The sequence below is a fragment of the Mobula hypostoma genome, chromosome 1 (genome assembly GCF_963921235.1).
Source record: "Mobula hypostoma chromosome 1, sMobHyp1.1, whole genome shotgun sequence".
NCBI lineage: Eukaryota > Metazoa > Chordata > Chondrichthyes > Myliobatiformes > Myliobatidae > Mobula > Mobula hypostoma.
Window position 1 is genome coordinate 47,610,506 of NC_086097.1, and position 14,872 is coordinate 47,625,377.

At 37.8% G+C, this 14,872-nt stretch overlaps 1 protein-coding gene across 3 annotated transcripts in view; it reads right to left on the reverse strand.

The window, feature by feature from the left end:
• Positions 1–14,872, reverse strand: part of ppp1r13bb (protein phosphatase 1, regulatory subunit 13Bb) — a 99,751-nt gene that overhangs the window by 14,439 nt on the left and 70,440 nt on the right. For all 3 annotated transcript variants that reach the window (XM_063047962.1, XM_063047950.1, XM_063047956.1), the window contains 3 exons: positions 3,321–3,493; positions 2,464–2,986; positions 1,608–2,356 (listed from right to left, as the gene is read on the reverse strand). In XM_063047962.1, the coding sequence (XP_062904032.1) occupies positions 1,608–2,356; positions 2,464–2,986; positions 3,321–3,493 (1,445 nt within the window). The remainder of the gene's footprint in view (positions 1–1,607; positions 2,357–2,463; positions 2,987–3,320; positions 3,494–14,872) is intronic.

Sequence of the window (14,872 nt, forward strand, 5' to 3'; positions counted from 1 at the left end):
AATTTAATTTCACTGCTATTTACTTATTCTGCAATTCAATTTCTCCAGCCTTAGTTACCTTGCCTGACCATTTTCTAAATACGTACCGATTGGTTGTTATGTCTGTTTTTCTATTTTCCCCACGAACTGACACTTGTACAAGAAATCCATTTACTCATCTTTGCCTTCATCTTCCACTTGGCAATTGGCAGGAATGCAGTGTATTTTTTTTTGACATTTTAAACTTTTTTCTTTGATTTAATGTCATCTTTAATTTTGCTTGATAGCTGTAGCTGGATCAAGTTACCTGAACTTTTTTGCCTTACATTAAAATAATATTACTTGTAGACCAATTCTTAAAGAGCTAGCCATTACTCATTTACTGTCACATTTTTAATGTAGCTTTCTTATCTTGGCCAACTTGACCTTCAGATTTAAGACCCTAATTTCAGATTGAAACCAATCACGTCAAACTTTTATAAAATTTTACTATCTTATGATCACTGTTCCCTAAAGGCCTCTCAACTACTATTTACATTGCTTTCTCTAGTACAATACTAGATCTAAAACAATTTGCTACTTTATTAATTTCATACATTAAAATGCTGAGAAATCTACTTTTGCTACTTATTTGGTTTGCCCAGTGTGTACATCCAGATTTAAAGTCCCCATGATTGTTATATTACCCTTCCCAGACGCCTCTCTAATTTCACAACTTATTAACAATACTCCCTCCTATGTTTGCTGGCAATTGCTATTTCATAGTTCCCCACAACCTCCCAAAATGAACTCTACTCCTTCATATTTCAAGCTAGTTCCCCCCCACCCCCATCAGATCTCCTTTTCCATACTGCCTAAATGCTTAGTAGAATCGTCCACAATTACGTTTCTATACAGGTTAGATCCTACTAGTTTGTTCCTATTCACTTGTCTTGTTATGAATTAACACACATCCTGTTATAAATATTATGCACCTTCATATAAAGCCTATACTTTTGTTTTAATAAGCTTTTTCCTCTGCTCTGATTCTAGCTGGAGATATACTATCACGTTTGTCTTTACTGTCCCCTCCTGACAGACTCTGGCTAGCATTACTGATTTTACTACCCAAGCTCCATCTTTTTACTTACTGAATTTCCCCACGCTAAAACCACACTTTTCACCAGTTTAACAACTTACTTACCTACATCCCTAGTTATTCACTTCACTGGGATTCTTATCCCAGCCTGATTTTAGTAAAGCCCATTTCAAAAGAATAGCTCCTACTTTTCAAGGCCCGAATTGAAATCTACAGTTCACACAATGTTTGAAACAGGTCTTCAATTGTCTGAGCTTATTTTTTTCTGTGCCAATATGAAAATTTTTTTAGGTAGTGATCCAGAAATTAAATTTGTGGTTCTACTTTCTAAATTGCACCCTAGCTGCTGATATTCCCTCAACAGAAACCCCTCTTTTGTCCTACATCGATTCAGGCATCAATAACTGAATCATTCCTTTCTCATTCAAAATTCTTCTGCAGATGAATGGACAATATTCTAACTGTAAATCATTTAATCTCAGGGAACGCAGCCTTAAAAACATTACACACAGTTTTTTTGTTTATTTATAATAAGCATGACAAAACTTACAGCTGGTGGTGGTGGGACAGCAGGTGGTGGAGGAACATCTTCCTCTGGTGATACAGCCTCTGGTATAGGGCTTGATAGCTGTTCTGTTTGAACAACAGCAGGATTATTATTATTATCCTCCACTGTAGCAGGGATGTCATTGTTATCTGTCTGAATTAATTCAGAATGCAGTGGAGAAGGCAACTGATTATCATTGGCATCTGATGATGGTTGATTTTCAAGCTGAGTTATTGGTTCAGGCTGGACTGATCCAGACTCCACTACGCTGGTGTTACCATTATCAACATCTGTTAAAGCACCGACAAAGTCGTGCGAGTTACTAGGGAGATAAAATGGTGTGTTATCCATACCCCCAGCTAGAGTATTAAAACGTTGATACAACAGTTTCTGAATATTTGGTCCACTAGGCCCTTCTGGCTCCGTTATGGAACTGCGTTTCTTTAGAGGTCTTGGTGCATGAGCCAGTTTTTTCCTTAGAACTTCCAGATCAGCATCACTTTGATAACGCAGTGGTGAGTGCACAATTGGCAATAGCTTTGTAGGACTGAGAGGACGTGGGATGTTTTCAACATTCGAATTAGTGCTTGGCAAGTTCTCTTGTTCTGGTTCCTTCCCATTCATTTGGATTTCATCAGTTGCCTGGGGATGGGAACCATAGGACGGCTGGGGATGAGCAAAAGGCAATGGAGATGGAGAAGCTGAACCAGAACCCGATCCTGATCCTGATGGCAATACAGGCTTCCCATACACTAGAGAGAAGAAAACTTCAGTTAATCAAATGTAATTCTAATTCACTATATGCACAACTCTATACACCTGTTAATAGTTTTGATCACACAATTAATAAACCACTTACTTGCTTTAACAGTATGTGCTTTGTTTAAGGTATTATATGCAGATTGCTGATAGTTCTTTGGTGGCGTAGCTTGTTGAAGGTACATCGAATAGATTGAACTGGAGTTAACAGTTTGAGGCCCTTTTCGTGGAGACTGTGGTCTTGAGCCTTTATCAGCCAAGAATGGTCTTACAGCTACTGCTAGTGGTGGATCGGGTCTGTTATCTCCAGTGGGGAACAATGGTGAACCAACAGACTGATAAGTTGGACTTGGAGGTACAGTAATTCTCTGCTGAATTTGTTGAGAGGTACCAGCCTGAAATGTGCTAGCAGGAGTTTGAGGCTGGGTAGGTCTTTGCCAGTTTTCTGTAGCTATGTTAGAAAGTGACCCCATACTAGGTCGGGGCTGAGTTGTATCTTTCATTCTTTCCAGTGAATTTGTAGAGCCAATAGCCACGAGAGGTTTTGGGTGAGGTCCATAAGACTGAGGCAGTTGCTTTACTGCATTAGGTGCAGCTGGAGGCACTCTTCCTGGTTCAATACCCTAAATTAAAGGCAATATTAATTATTTTTAACTATCTTATCAAAACAAACTTGTACATAGTTTAAACAATTTGGAATTAATGGCTATTTAATGCTAAATATGAAAACATCAACATCAGTTGAAAGCATAAAAGCAACTACTAAATCACATTATTCAATGAACACAGGCACTTCAAAATGTTTAGATAAAGCTTTGACTCTGACAAAATCAAATTTTGTTTTGAGAAATAGCAGGATATTCCAACTTAAAGTCCACAAACTTGAAATTATTTTTATGTATCAAAATAGGAAAATGTAAATCAATCAGAACATTCTGAAGTTCAGACAAATCTTACCATTTTCTCACTGCTTGGAACAGTTGAAGAAGTGGACAGGACCTGACTTGACCCAGTTCCTGGCTTCAAAACTGTATCCATGTTGGATTCCTTCCAGTCATTTTTTGCCGTTGGAGGTAGTTTCCCTATGGCAACAGATCCTGGTGGGGGTGTTGGCCAGCTTCCATCATTAGCTGATCAGGATATGAAAAATTGTAATACATTTATTAAATTTAAGATTTAAATAGTTATCGCATTTTGATAAAATTTATAACACCCATTTCGTTTCCCCAGTCTGCCACAGCCTATGTAGCAGGGTGGAAGGAAACACAACAACATTTTGGGAACATGAAAAAATTATCTAATGCCACTTATGCATCTAACGTATGCAACCAGTTGAGTTTTTATTAATAATGAATTCATATTTGCTCAGAAGACCTACTATAAATAGTAGTATTAGGTGATAAGTAACAAATTACAGCACAATAGAATTATTTTCTTAAAGAATTTGCACAAGTCTAATGAGCCAGCACTTAAACAACATTGCAAACCTTGTATCATTAGTTATCAGTACGCAAATTTCAAATAAAACTTCTATCTTAATTGTCTTAAAGGAACAATAAACAAGTTATTTCCATGAATCTGTTAGTTACATTTATCAAAGAAATAGAAAGTAATATAATGGTAGCCAGAAAATAATGGAATGCAACACACATAAAAGTTGCTGGTGAACGCAACAGGCCAGGCAGCATCTCTAGGAAGAGGTGCTGCCTGGCCTGTTGCGTTCACCAGCAACTTTTATGTGTGTTGCTTGAATTTCCAGCATCTGCAGAATTCCTGTTGTTTGCGTTTTTAAATAATGGAATGCAATCAGTGACTTTGGAAATTTCAGTCAAGTAATTGATATTTAACCTTTTTTCACATTCAGTTGTTCTTTCAAGATAAGTATACTTGCAAGTGAAAAAAACATTTCTATAAATATTGACTGCACAAATTTAATGATCAACTAAATTCAAATGATTTGTGTCATCGTTTTGCTCTGAATTTCCAAAAAAGCAAAGTACATCTCTTACTTTGTCTGCATCCTCAATTCTCAACAAACATCAGAAAGAAATGGACAACTTGAAAAGAAAACCCAAATCTCTGCACTAGTTTCTTTCACTGTTTTTTTGTTTTCACCTCCATTCTGCAATTTGAGTAACACTGAGTTACAGCTCCAACCACCTATACCTAGACCAAGTGGCTAATATTACTGTAAGAGATTAAAAGCCATTTATCCAACTTTGGAAGTGAGGGATTACCATCACTACCATGCTGCTTCTAGCTAGTATTCACATCTACATTTCTAGCAAAAGAGGTCACTAAACAGCTAAATGGGGCACCACAGCCATCTTCCCCTGCAGAATCCCCAAACCGCACTAAAGCTAATTGTTAAGGATAATTGAAATTGCAAATTTACTACTTGAAAATAATAAAATTAGCAAATACATCTTATAAAATTGATGTATATGACAATCTAAGGAAGCATCATAAATCACAGGAGAAGGCCAAAATTGATTTGGTTTATCTGGCAAAGTGTTGTTGACAATATATAGAGTATTTCATATTTAACTTTATTTGTCTTAGTTATGCCAAGTTTAAGACGACTTTGTGGATCTCTATACTCACCCAGATAATTTAATATCACTTTGAACCTTTTTTTTTGGTTCTGGTGAAAAGTTATCAAACCAAAATACCAATTTAGTTTCTCCCTCGACAGATGCTTCTTGATTTGTTTAGTAGTTTCAGCATTTACATTTTCTAATTTCAGACTCAGAGAATCTTCCACAATTTGCTTTTGCGCAACTTAATAAATCTTGTGCACATATAGTGCACATTTACAAAAAATTTGTAGTGTATGCATTGTACTCTAAATATTTCCAATTCGCAAGTTATTTTTAATCTTTCTGTTAAAGATATTAAAACAAGGAATTATTTTATAGTTTGAAAATATTCCTTATTAAAATATACATTTAAGTATATTAGGATATTCAGTGTAATTATTACTCAACATTAACAAGATAAATGACCAGTCTTATTTCTTGTTTGATCTAGTAAATATAATCATCTAACATCCAACATATCTATGTACCTAATGCTTAGTTTTAGATGCAAATGATTTTTGTTTATTTAGTCAAGGGCAATGCCTGCAAGGCAATCTTCTACTTCCCATCAAATTAATGCAGAGAAGACAAACTTTTTTTAAAGTCTCAGTTTTGAGTCGTACCTTACTTTCAGCAAAACCAGATGATCACCTTTAAGTTTAATAATACAAACAATATTTATTTGTGACTAATGCATAAAAAATGCAATTCAGGAATATCAAGTTTCAAAAATTTTCAATCAGGAAGTTAACTAATTCTAGGTGCATAGTTAGGAATATGCAGCTTCTAAATTATGTGCAATTACATCGGTGTACTAAAAAGAACACTACAAATATACAATCTAAGCCTTACTTTTCATATATGTAGAATGAAAAAATGCAGAACTTGATTTAATTTTTCATTTCACGTCAAATTCATTTCCTTTAAATGTGAGTAAAATATTTAATTTACATGGCACAAATACTTATAAGTATGAAATAATTGCAACAAAATAATAAATTTGCCATCTTCAAAGCATTACATTTAAGACATGATAAACTATTTCACTGAATAGGTAATAAAGCACTTTCCTCCTTTAAGCAAAGACAGTAGTAGTTCCACAGACCCAAAATATAGTTTGTCAGGAATAGAAGCTGTCAAATGGATCATCTGTAGATTTTAGAGAGTCAGTAGAAGAAAATAAAACAGATCCACTATGGCGTCTAAATCTGAAACTTTCCAAATGTCTGAATATTTTTCAAATTCCCACTTGTTTTTGTCCAAGAAGTCAAAGGGAAGTGAGACACTGAAGGACACAAAGCAAAAGTACACAAATACAAAAGAACAAAATGAATCCAAACAAAGTGTAAAGGTCAGAAAAACAAAGTTTAAATTGGAAATATAAAGTAATAAAATCATGAAATAGTACTTGAACAAATGTTTGACTAAATTGCGTTATATTAATGTTAAGCCTTTTAAGAAACTGATATTGCACTACAAAACTAGAGCCTTTTCTGTTTCAGGAGCTTGAGTTTACACCAAGCATGCTAATGTCTGGCACAACATAATTAGAAGAATTGAACCACCAGACTCAAGAACAGCTTCTAGCACACTGTTTCTAAGACTACTAAATGGTTCCCTAGTATGGTCAATGGACTCTTGACCTCACAATCTACCTAGTTACAAGATTGCATCTCATTGTTTACCTGCACTGCGCTCTCTGTAGTTGAATTGATTTGACTTTATTTCTTACATCCTTCGCATACATGAATAAAACTCTTTTTACATCTGTCTAAATGTGCAATGTGCAAATTATAATTTGTAATAAATAGTATGTACAGCAACAGAACAGCTTAGAAATACAAACTTGGTACACATTATTCTGCATTATTTTTCCTTTAATTTGATCTACCTCAATGCTCTGTGTAATGATTAATCTTAGGAACAGTATACAAGACCAGCTTTTCACTGTATCTCAGTACATGTGACAATAATAACCCGATTCCAATAATTTATTAGCCTTGATTTCATTCCACTCTGAACTTCAAAAGGGAAAACCCATTGCAATTAATTACCAAACTAAACAGGTTTTATTAGTGGTGTATGAAAACAAAGTCTACTAAATTGCTAATTTGCTTTCGAAAGTCTTTCATTTGAAACTTAAGGCTTCCACAATTAGGTCTTCTAACAACCATCAACTGACTAATGAGATTAAAGCAAAAATTAGTATTTATTAGCAAATGCATCAGGGCATGGTTTCTAATATCTACTTTATTGTTATACTTTATTGTTGACAAATAATTGATACTATCACGTACAATCATCACAGCGATATCCGATTCTGTGCTTCCCGCTCCCTGGATTACAAATCGATAGTAAGTAAACAATTTCACATGCTGGTAAAAATCAGATATGTGATCCATCAATACACCAGAAACTTAAGATAAACTTTTTCTCCTCAAAATTATTGCAATTCGGAAGCATGAATAATTGAACTGACTACAATACTCTTAAATGGATATAAGGTAAGCATACAAGGAAGAATGAAACTGAAGGATACACTGATGGTGGGGAATAAAGACAGCATGGGGTACCTTATCAAATGCCTTGCTGAAATCTATATACACTACATCTACTGCTCTTCCTCACAAGATCACAAAACAAAGGAGCATAAGTAGGCCATTCGGCCGATCAAGTCTGCTCCACCACTCCACCATGAGCTAAACTATTCTCCCATCTAGTTCCAATTTCCAGCTTTTCCCCCATATCCCTTGATATCCTGACCAACTAGATACCTATCAATCCTCCCCTTAAACACCCTCAATGATCAGGCCTCCACAGCTGTATGTGGCAACGAATTCCATAAATCCACAACCCTCTGGCTAAAAAAATTTCTCCTCATTTCTGTTTTAAATGGGTACCCTCTAATTCTAAGACAGTGGCCTCTTGTCCTGGACTCACCCACCAAGGGAAACAGCCTTTCCACATCTACTCTGTCCAACCTTTTCAACATTCAAAATGTTTCTATGAGATCCCGTCTCATTCTTCTATACTCTAATGAATACAGTCCAAGAGCCGACAAATGCTCCTCATATGTTAGCCCCTGCATTCCAGGAATCATCCTCATAAATCTTCTCTGAACTCTCTCCAACATCAGTACATCCCTTGTAAGATGGGGGGCCCAAAACTGCACACAGTATTCCAAATGAGGTCTCACCAGTGCCCCATAGAGCCTCATCGACACCTCTTTACTCTTATACACTATTCCTCTTGAAATGAATGCCAACATAGCATTCGCCTTCCTTGCTGCCGATCCAACCTGGTGGTTAACCCTTAGGGTATCCTGCATGAGGACCCCCAAGTCCCTGTGCACTTCTGATTTTTGAATTTTCTCCCCATCTAAATAATCTGCCCGATTATTATTCCAAAATGTACATTTCTCAACATTGTATCTCATCTGCCATTTCTTTGCCCACTCTCCTAAACTGACCAAGTCTCTCTGCAACCTTTCCGTTTCTTCAACACTTCCTGCTCCTCCACCTATCACGGTGTCATCCTCAAACTTAGCCACAAAACCATTTAATCCATAATCTAAATCATCGATATACATTGTAAAAAGAACCGGCCCCCACACCAACCCTTGCAGAACACCACTAGTAACCGGGAACCAACCAGAATAGGATCCCTTTATTCCCACCCTTTGCTTTCTGCATATCAGCCAATGCTCCACCCATTCCAATATCTTTCCTGTAATTCCATGGGCTCTCATCTTATTAAGCAGCCTCTTATGCGGCACCTTATCGAAGGCCTTTTAAAGATCCAAATAGACAACATCCACAGCTCTCCCTTGTCAATCTTATTTGAGATTACCTCAAAAAGTTCCAATAGGTTGGTGAGGCAGGATCTTCCCTTCATGAAACCATGCTGGCTTGGACCTATCTTGTCATGCACCTCGAGGTATTTCATAACCTCGTCCTTGAGGACTGACTCCAATAACTTTCCAACTACTGATGTCAGACTGATAGGTCTGTAATTTTCTTTTTGCTGCCTCCCTCCTTTCTTAAACAGTGGAACTACATTTGCGACCTTCCAGTCCTCCGGAACTATGCCAGAGTCTACTGATTCCTGGAAGGTTATCTCCAATGCCTCCACAATCTCCAAAGCCACCTGCTTCAGAACCCGTGGGTGCACCCCATCCGGTCCAGGAGACTTATCTGTTCTTAGTCCATTTAGCTTCCCAAGCACTTTCTCTCTCGTAATCTTGAATGAACTTAATTCTATTCCCTGAGACCTCTGGCTATCAGGTATGTTGCTAATGTCTTCCACTGTGAAGACTGATGCAAAATACTCATTTCGTTCCTCTGCCATCTCTTTGTTACCCATTATAATTTCTCCAGCATCACTTTCAATTGGTCCTATATAGTCATACTTTATTGATCCCAGAGGAAATTGGTTTTCGTTACAGTTGCACCATAAGTAGTAAATAGTAATAGAACCATAAATAGTTAAATAGTAATATGTAAATTATGCCAGTAAATTATGAAATAAGTTATGAAATATTTAAAACAGTATCCTTTGTTAATTGCCAACTTCCTTTCATAATTCATCTTTTCTTTCCTAATGACTTTTTTAGTTTCCTTCTGTAAGTTTTTAAAAGTCATCCAGTCCTCAGTTTTCCAACTAATTTTTGCTTCCTTGTACTTCTTTTGCTTTTATTTTATTTTAGCCTTAACCTCTCTCATTAGCCACATCTGTGCCATTTTTCCATTCATGATTTTCTTTTTTCTTGGAATATATTTTTCCTGCACTTTCCTCATTTCTTGTAGGAATTTCATCCAATTCTGCTCTACCATCCCTCCAGCCAGCTTACTTTTCCAATCGACTTGGGCCAGTTCCTCTCTCATACCACTGTAATGTCCTTTGTTCCACTGAAATATCGATACACCTGATACCAGTTCTCCTTTTCAAATTTGAAACTGAACTCAATCATATTATGATCACTACTTCCAAGGGGTTCCATTACCTCCAGCTACCTAATCGCCTCAGGCTCATTACACAGCACCTAATCCAAAACATATTCCTTCATCAATGTGTTTAGTCACATCCTCAAAAAATTCAATCAGGCTCGTAAGGCATGACCTGCCTTTGACAAAGCCATGCTGACCATTCCTAATCTTATTATACCTCTCCAAATGTTCATAAATCCTGCCTCTTAGGAACTTCTCTATCAACTTACCAACCACTGAAGTTTGTCTCACTGATCTATAATTTCCTGGACTAGCTCTACTCCCCTTCTTGAATAAGGGAACAACATCCGCAACCCTCCAATCCTCCGGAACCTCTCCCGTCCCCATTGATGATGCAAAGATCATCGCCAGGGGCTCAGCAATCTCCTCCCTTGCCTCCCATCTCATCCGGTCCCGGCGACTTATCCAACTTGATGCTTTCCAAAAGCTCCAGCACATCCTCTTAAGTCACAATAATTAACAGAGTCATAATCATAAAGGGATATAGTGTGTGGCCCAATTGCTGGCCAAAGCAGCTTTAAAAGTATCTTAGTAGTTAAAAGTAACGTGACTAGATAGGAGGAGGATTTAGAAAGTTGACAACAGAGCATAAAATCTAAGCGGATGAAGTCATGGTCATTGACACCAACAGCAGAGAAAAGGGAAGGTGGGAAGGAAAAGGAGACCACAGCTGAAATAGTGTTCTGGAGTTGAGGCAGAGGGGGGCAATGCAGATTCATATTGTGGGATAATGAGGGACCAGGCCATGAGGCAATGCAAAGATGAGAATGAGGATTTTAAACTGTAGACATTAAAGAGATTGGAATGGAATGATAAGTGAAAGGACATGAAACAAAAAGAAATTGCTGCAGGTCAGGGCATTAGATTCAACAGAAACTGAGTCAATGTTGCAGGTTAATAACCATGATCACAAGGATCAGGTCAATGTGTACCCTTTTGGTCTCCATGTTCAAAGGAGGATATATTTGCTAAGATTAACCATGCACATGACCTATTGAGGATATCAATTAAGAGACTTTTGTCTTGAAATATAATATTCCAATAGGTTCTGACAGGGTGGATGCTGAGGCAATGCTTCTCTAGTGGGGCTATCTGGAACCAATGGGCATAGATTCAGATTTAAAATGTGAGGTGAAATTTCTTCCTTCTGAGGGTCATAACTACTTGGAGCTTGCTAATCACAGAGACCTCTAGAGGCAGAATCATTGAATGTATTTGCGGTAGAACAACAAGGGAGTCAAAGAGAAAAGGGAGAGTGCAGGGAATGGTTTTGAGACCAAGAATAGATCGGCCATGACTTCATTTGCTGCGAATACCAAACTCATGGGGCCAAGTGGGCTATTTCTGATTCTATTTCCTATTATGATGTTCTAAATTGGTCTGGATTATACTGTCTTGGAAAAGGATTTCAGATTAGAAGGGCAAATGAAGAGGGTCAAAGGACTGGGCAATTGAAAATATAGAGACAAAAGTTTAGCTTCAGATGACAATTGGCGCATCAACAATCAGTGGTCTAGCTCATTCTAACAAAGTGCTCAAGAAGAAAAACAGTATTAGTTAAAAGGATAGAGTGGGACTAGACAATCAAAATTGCCATTAGTTCAGGTCTGGATAAGGGATAAATAATCTAATTACAAAAAGTTCAATGTAAGATCAAAATATGCCATGAATAGAACAAGCAGCAGTATTTTGCAATGCATTTACAGGTTAAACTAGTCTAACTTTGGAGCCAGAAGGAAAGAAAGTACATGGATTATAATTTTTGATTTACATTTTGTTCTTCTTTGGTTCAAAGTCACTATACACCACGAGGGAATTGTGCCCCAGCAAATAAACTCCAATAGAGTGAACTAAGCCACCATATTTTTAAGAAGAGTTCTGGTGAGCTCTTGCAAACTGCAATTATTTTAAACCTCAATCCTGTGAAATGAACAAAGCTTCACTTGAAGACTTAATTTCTGATTTTTTTTCAGCTGATCTTATGTGCCCCAAGTACAGACTACTTCACCTTTTCACGTTAAGGTAAATGTGGTCATTTAAAATCATATTGGGTAATTATAAGTATATAACAAATTAACAGCATACAATACCCACTCAATATTTCATTTGGTCCAGCCACATCAGTTTTCACAAAGATTTTGCTTAATTGTGTGTTATTTCTCATGAATTTCATTCACCTTAATAGTAACTTCCTCCAGAAGGAACACAACCTTGTCATGGTTTGGAGGCTTGGAACATGCCTCAGGAGAGCTATGTTGACTGAAGCCGGGACTTTATGCTTGGGATCTTGGTAGGGTCACCCATGCCAAATAGGTCAAAGAGTAGAGGCCAGACTAAGAGTGGTCCACCAGTCCTACAGGTTTGGGGGTTCAGCTCAGGACCAACAGTCCTAACTGGTAAAACATTGTTATGGAAACAGCAATGAAGAATGTTTCTACTAAGTGCAATGTAGTTCCCGAGTCTCCACCCAGGACTTGCATGACTGACAGTGGTGAAAACAGAGGAAGCTACACAATGAAGGAAGCCCTCAAAATTGCCAGAGGCCTTCACTGCCACTGGTGTAACAGGCAGTAAATACGTTTGTAAATACTAGCAACGTTTGCTAAAGTTACACAAAAATATTACTTGATAAAAAAAGCAGATGCAATCCATTTTGAAGAGAATAAACAGATGGAGAAAAAAAGAATTGAACTGCAGATAACAATGTATTTGTTTCTTACTTGGAATGGTGTTAAGTTTTAGATAAACTACTACTGCCCACTTTTTACTGAAAGTGACTTTGAAAGGTGCTCTATTGGGAGAAGCAGACAAGCTGACGTTGAATGAGGTAGAGAATTTGACCATGTTCATGGTGATTTTCTGCAAGAATGTGTCTTAGAGACAACCAAACAGGCAGCTGCATTAAGTCAGTTATGTAGCATGGAAACAAGCTCTCTGGCCCAAATCATCTATACTCATCCCCTCTCACCTTAAATTTATGCCCTCCAGTTTTAGATTTCCCTGGGATTATTCCAACTATGCCCCTCAATGTTATATACCACTATAAGGTAACTACACACCCTTCTATACTCCGGGGGGTGGGGGAAATCCCCTGACTATCCAGCATTACCTTGTAACTTTTCTATATCCTTTCCTGATTAGTTACATTCTTTCTATAACTAGGTGACTGATACTGCACACAGTACAGTACCCTGTGGTTTAACAAAACCTCTTGTACAATTGTGACACAATGTCTCACTCCAGCCCTGACTAAAAGGTAGAAAGCATGCCAAACGGTTCATGACCCTGTCCAGCTGTGTGGCCACTTTCATAGAGTCACAGAAAAAGACAGCACAGAAACAGACTTTTTTGGCCCATCTAGTCCATGGCAAACCCTTTAAATTGCCTAATCCCATTAACTTTCACCACAACCATAGCCTTCTATACCCCTACCATCCATGTACCAATCCCAACTTTTTTTTAAAACACTGAAATCGAGCTTGCATGCACCACTTTCACTGGCAGCTTGCTCCACACTCTAACTACCTTATTTTCCCCTTAAACCTTTCACCTTTAACCCATGACCTCTAGTTGTAGTGCCACGCCACCTCAGTGGAAAAAGCCTGCTTGCATTTACCCTACCTATATCCCTCTCAAATCTCCCCTCAATTCTTCTAGGTTCCAAGAAGTAAAATCTAACCTATTCAATCTTTCCATATAACTCAGGTCCTCCAGTCCCAGCAACATCCATCTAAATTTTATCTGTACTCAATCATACTTACATCTCTCCTGTACGTAGGTGACCAAAACTGCACACAATACTCTAAATCAGGCCTCACCTACATCCTGTACAACTTCAACATAACATCCTATCTCCTGTACTCAATACCTTGATTTATGAAGGCCAAAGTGGGAAAAGCTTTCCTTATGACCCTATCTACCTGTGCCACCACTTTCAATGAATTATGGGCTGATATTCCCAGATCAGTTTGTTCTACGACAGGGAACCTGCAAGTACTTGTATCCCTAGGTTTCCCTGTTCCACAACACTCTCCAGGACACTGCCCATTCACTGTGCAACTCTTGCCCTGTCAGTTCATTTATTTAATTACTATTGAGATACAGTGTGGAGTAGGCCCTTCTAGTCGCGCAGCCCAGCAACCCCCAGTTCAAATCTAGTCTAATCATTATCCTACCAACCAGTAGTCTTTGGGCTGTGGGAGGAAACCAGAGCAGCAAGAGGAAACCCATGTGGTCACAGGGAGACGTACAGACTCCTTACAGGTAGCAGCAGGAAAGTTTTCTAAAATGCCACATAGTCAGGATGAAATTCCATCTGCCTCTCCTTGGCCCCACTTTCCTCATTGATCTAGATCCCACATGCTCTTCACTGTCTACTATATCACCAATTTTGCTGCCATCTGCAACTGTTCTAACCAGGTCAATTTCATTTTCACCCGAATCATTAATAAAGATGACAAATAAAAACGGTGGACTCAGCATTGATCATTCTGGCATACTGCTGGTCACAGGCTTCCAATCTCCACAAGCATCTTCTGACTTTCATGAAAACCAATTTTGTATTTTTCAATAACCAGTCATTTAGCCTTAGTAATGAGCTATTAACCAGATGTGCATCAGCACTTATCCAAAAGCAACATCTTTAAGATAGTTCAGCATGGCTCCTGGAGAAATGCAAGACCATATTAAAAAGGGAAGTGTTAGAATAATATGAAGTAATATCTTAGTTAATTTCGTACTAGTTGCTGAACTTAGAAAACTATGGAATATGATTCTTATGACATATTCCATAATGGAAGTGCGAAAGGGGCTGAGATGAATGGAGTTATTTGGCATAAATTCCACCATGTGTTCCTATTAACAAGGAAGCAACTTATTTTACCCTGAAATACAAATGTTTACGTTAAATCAACATTTCAAATCT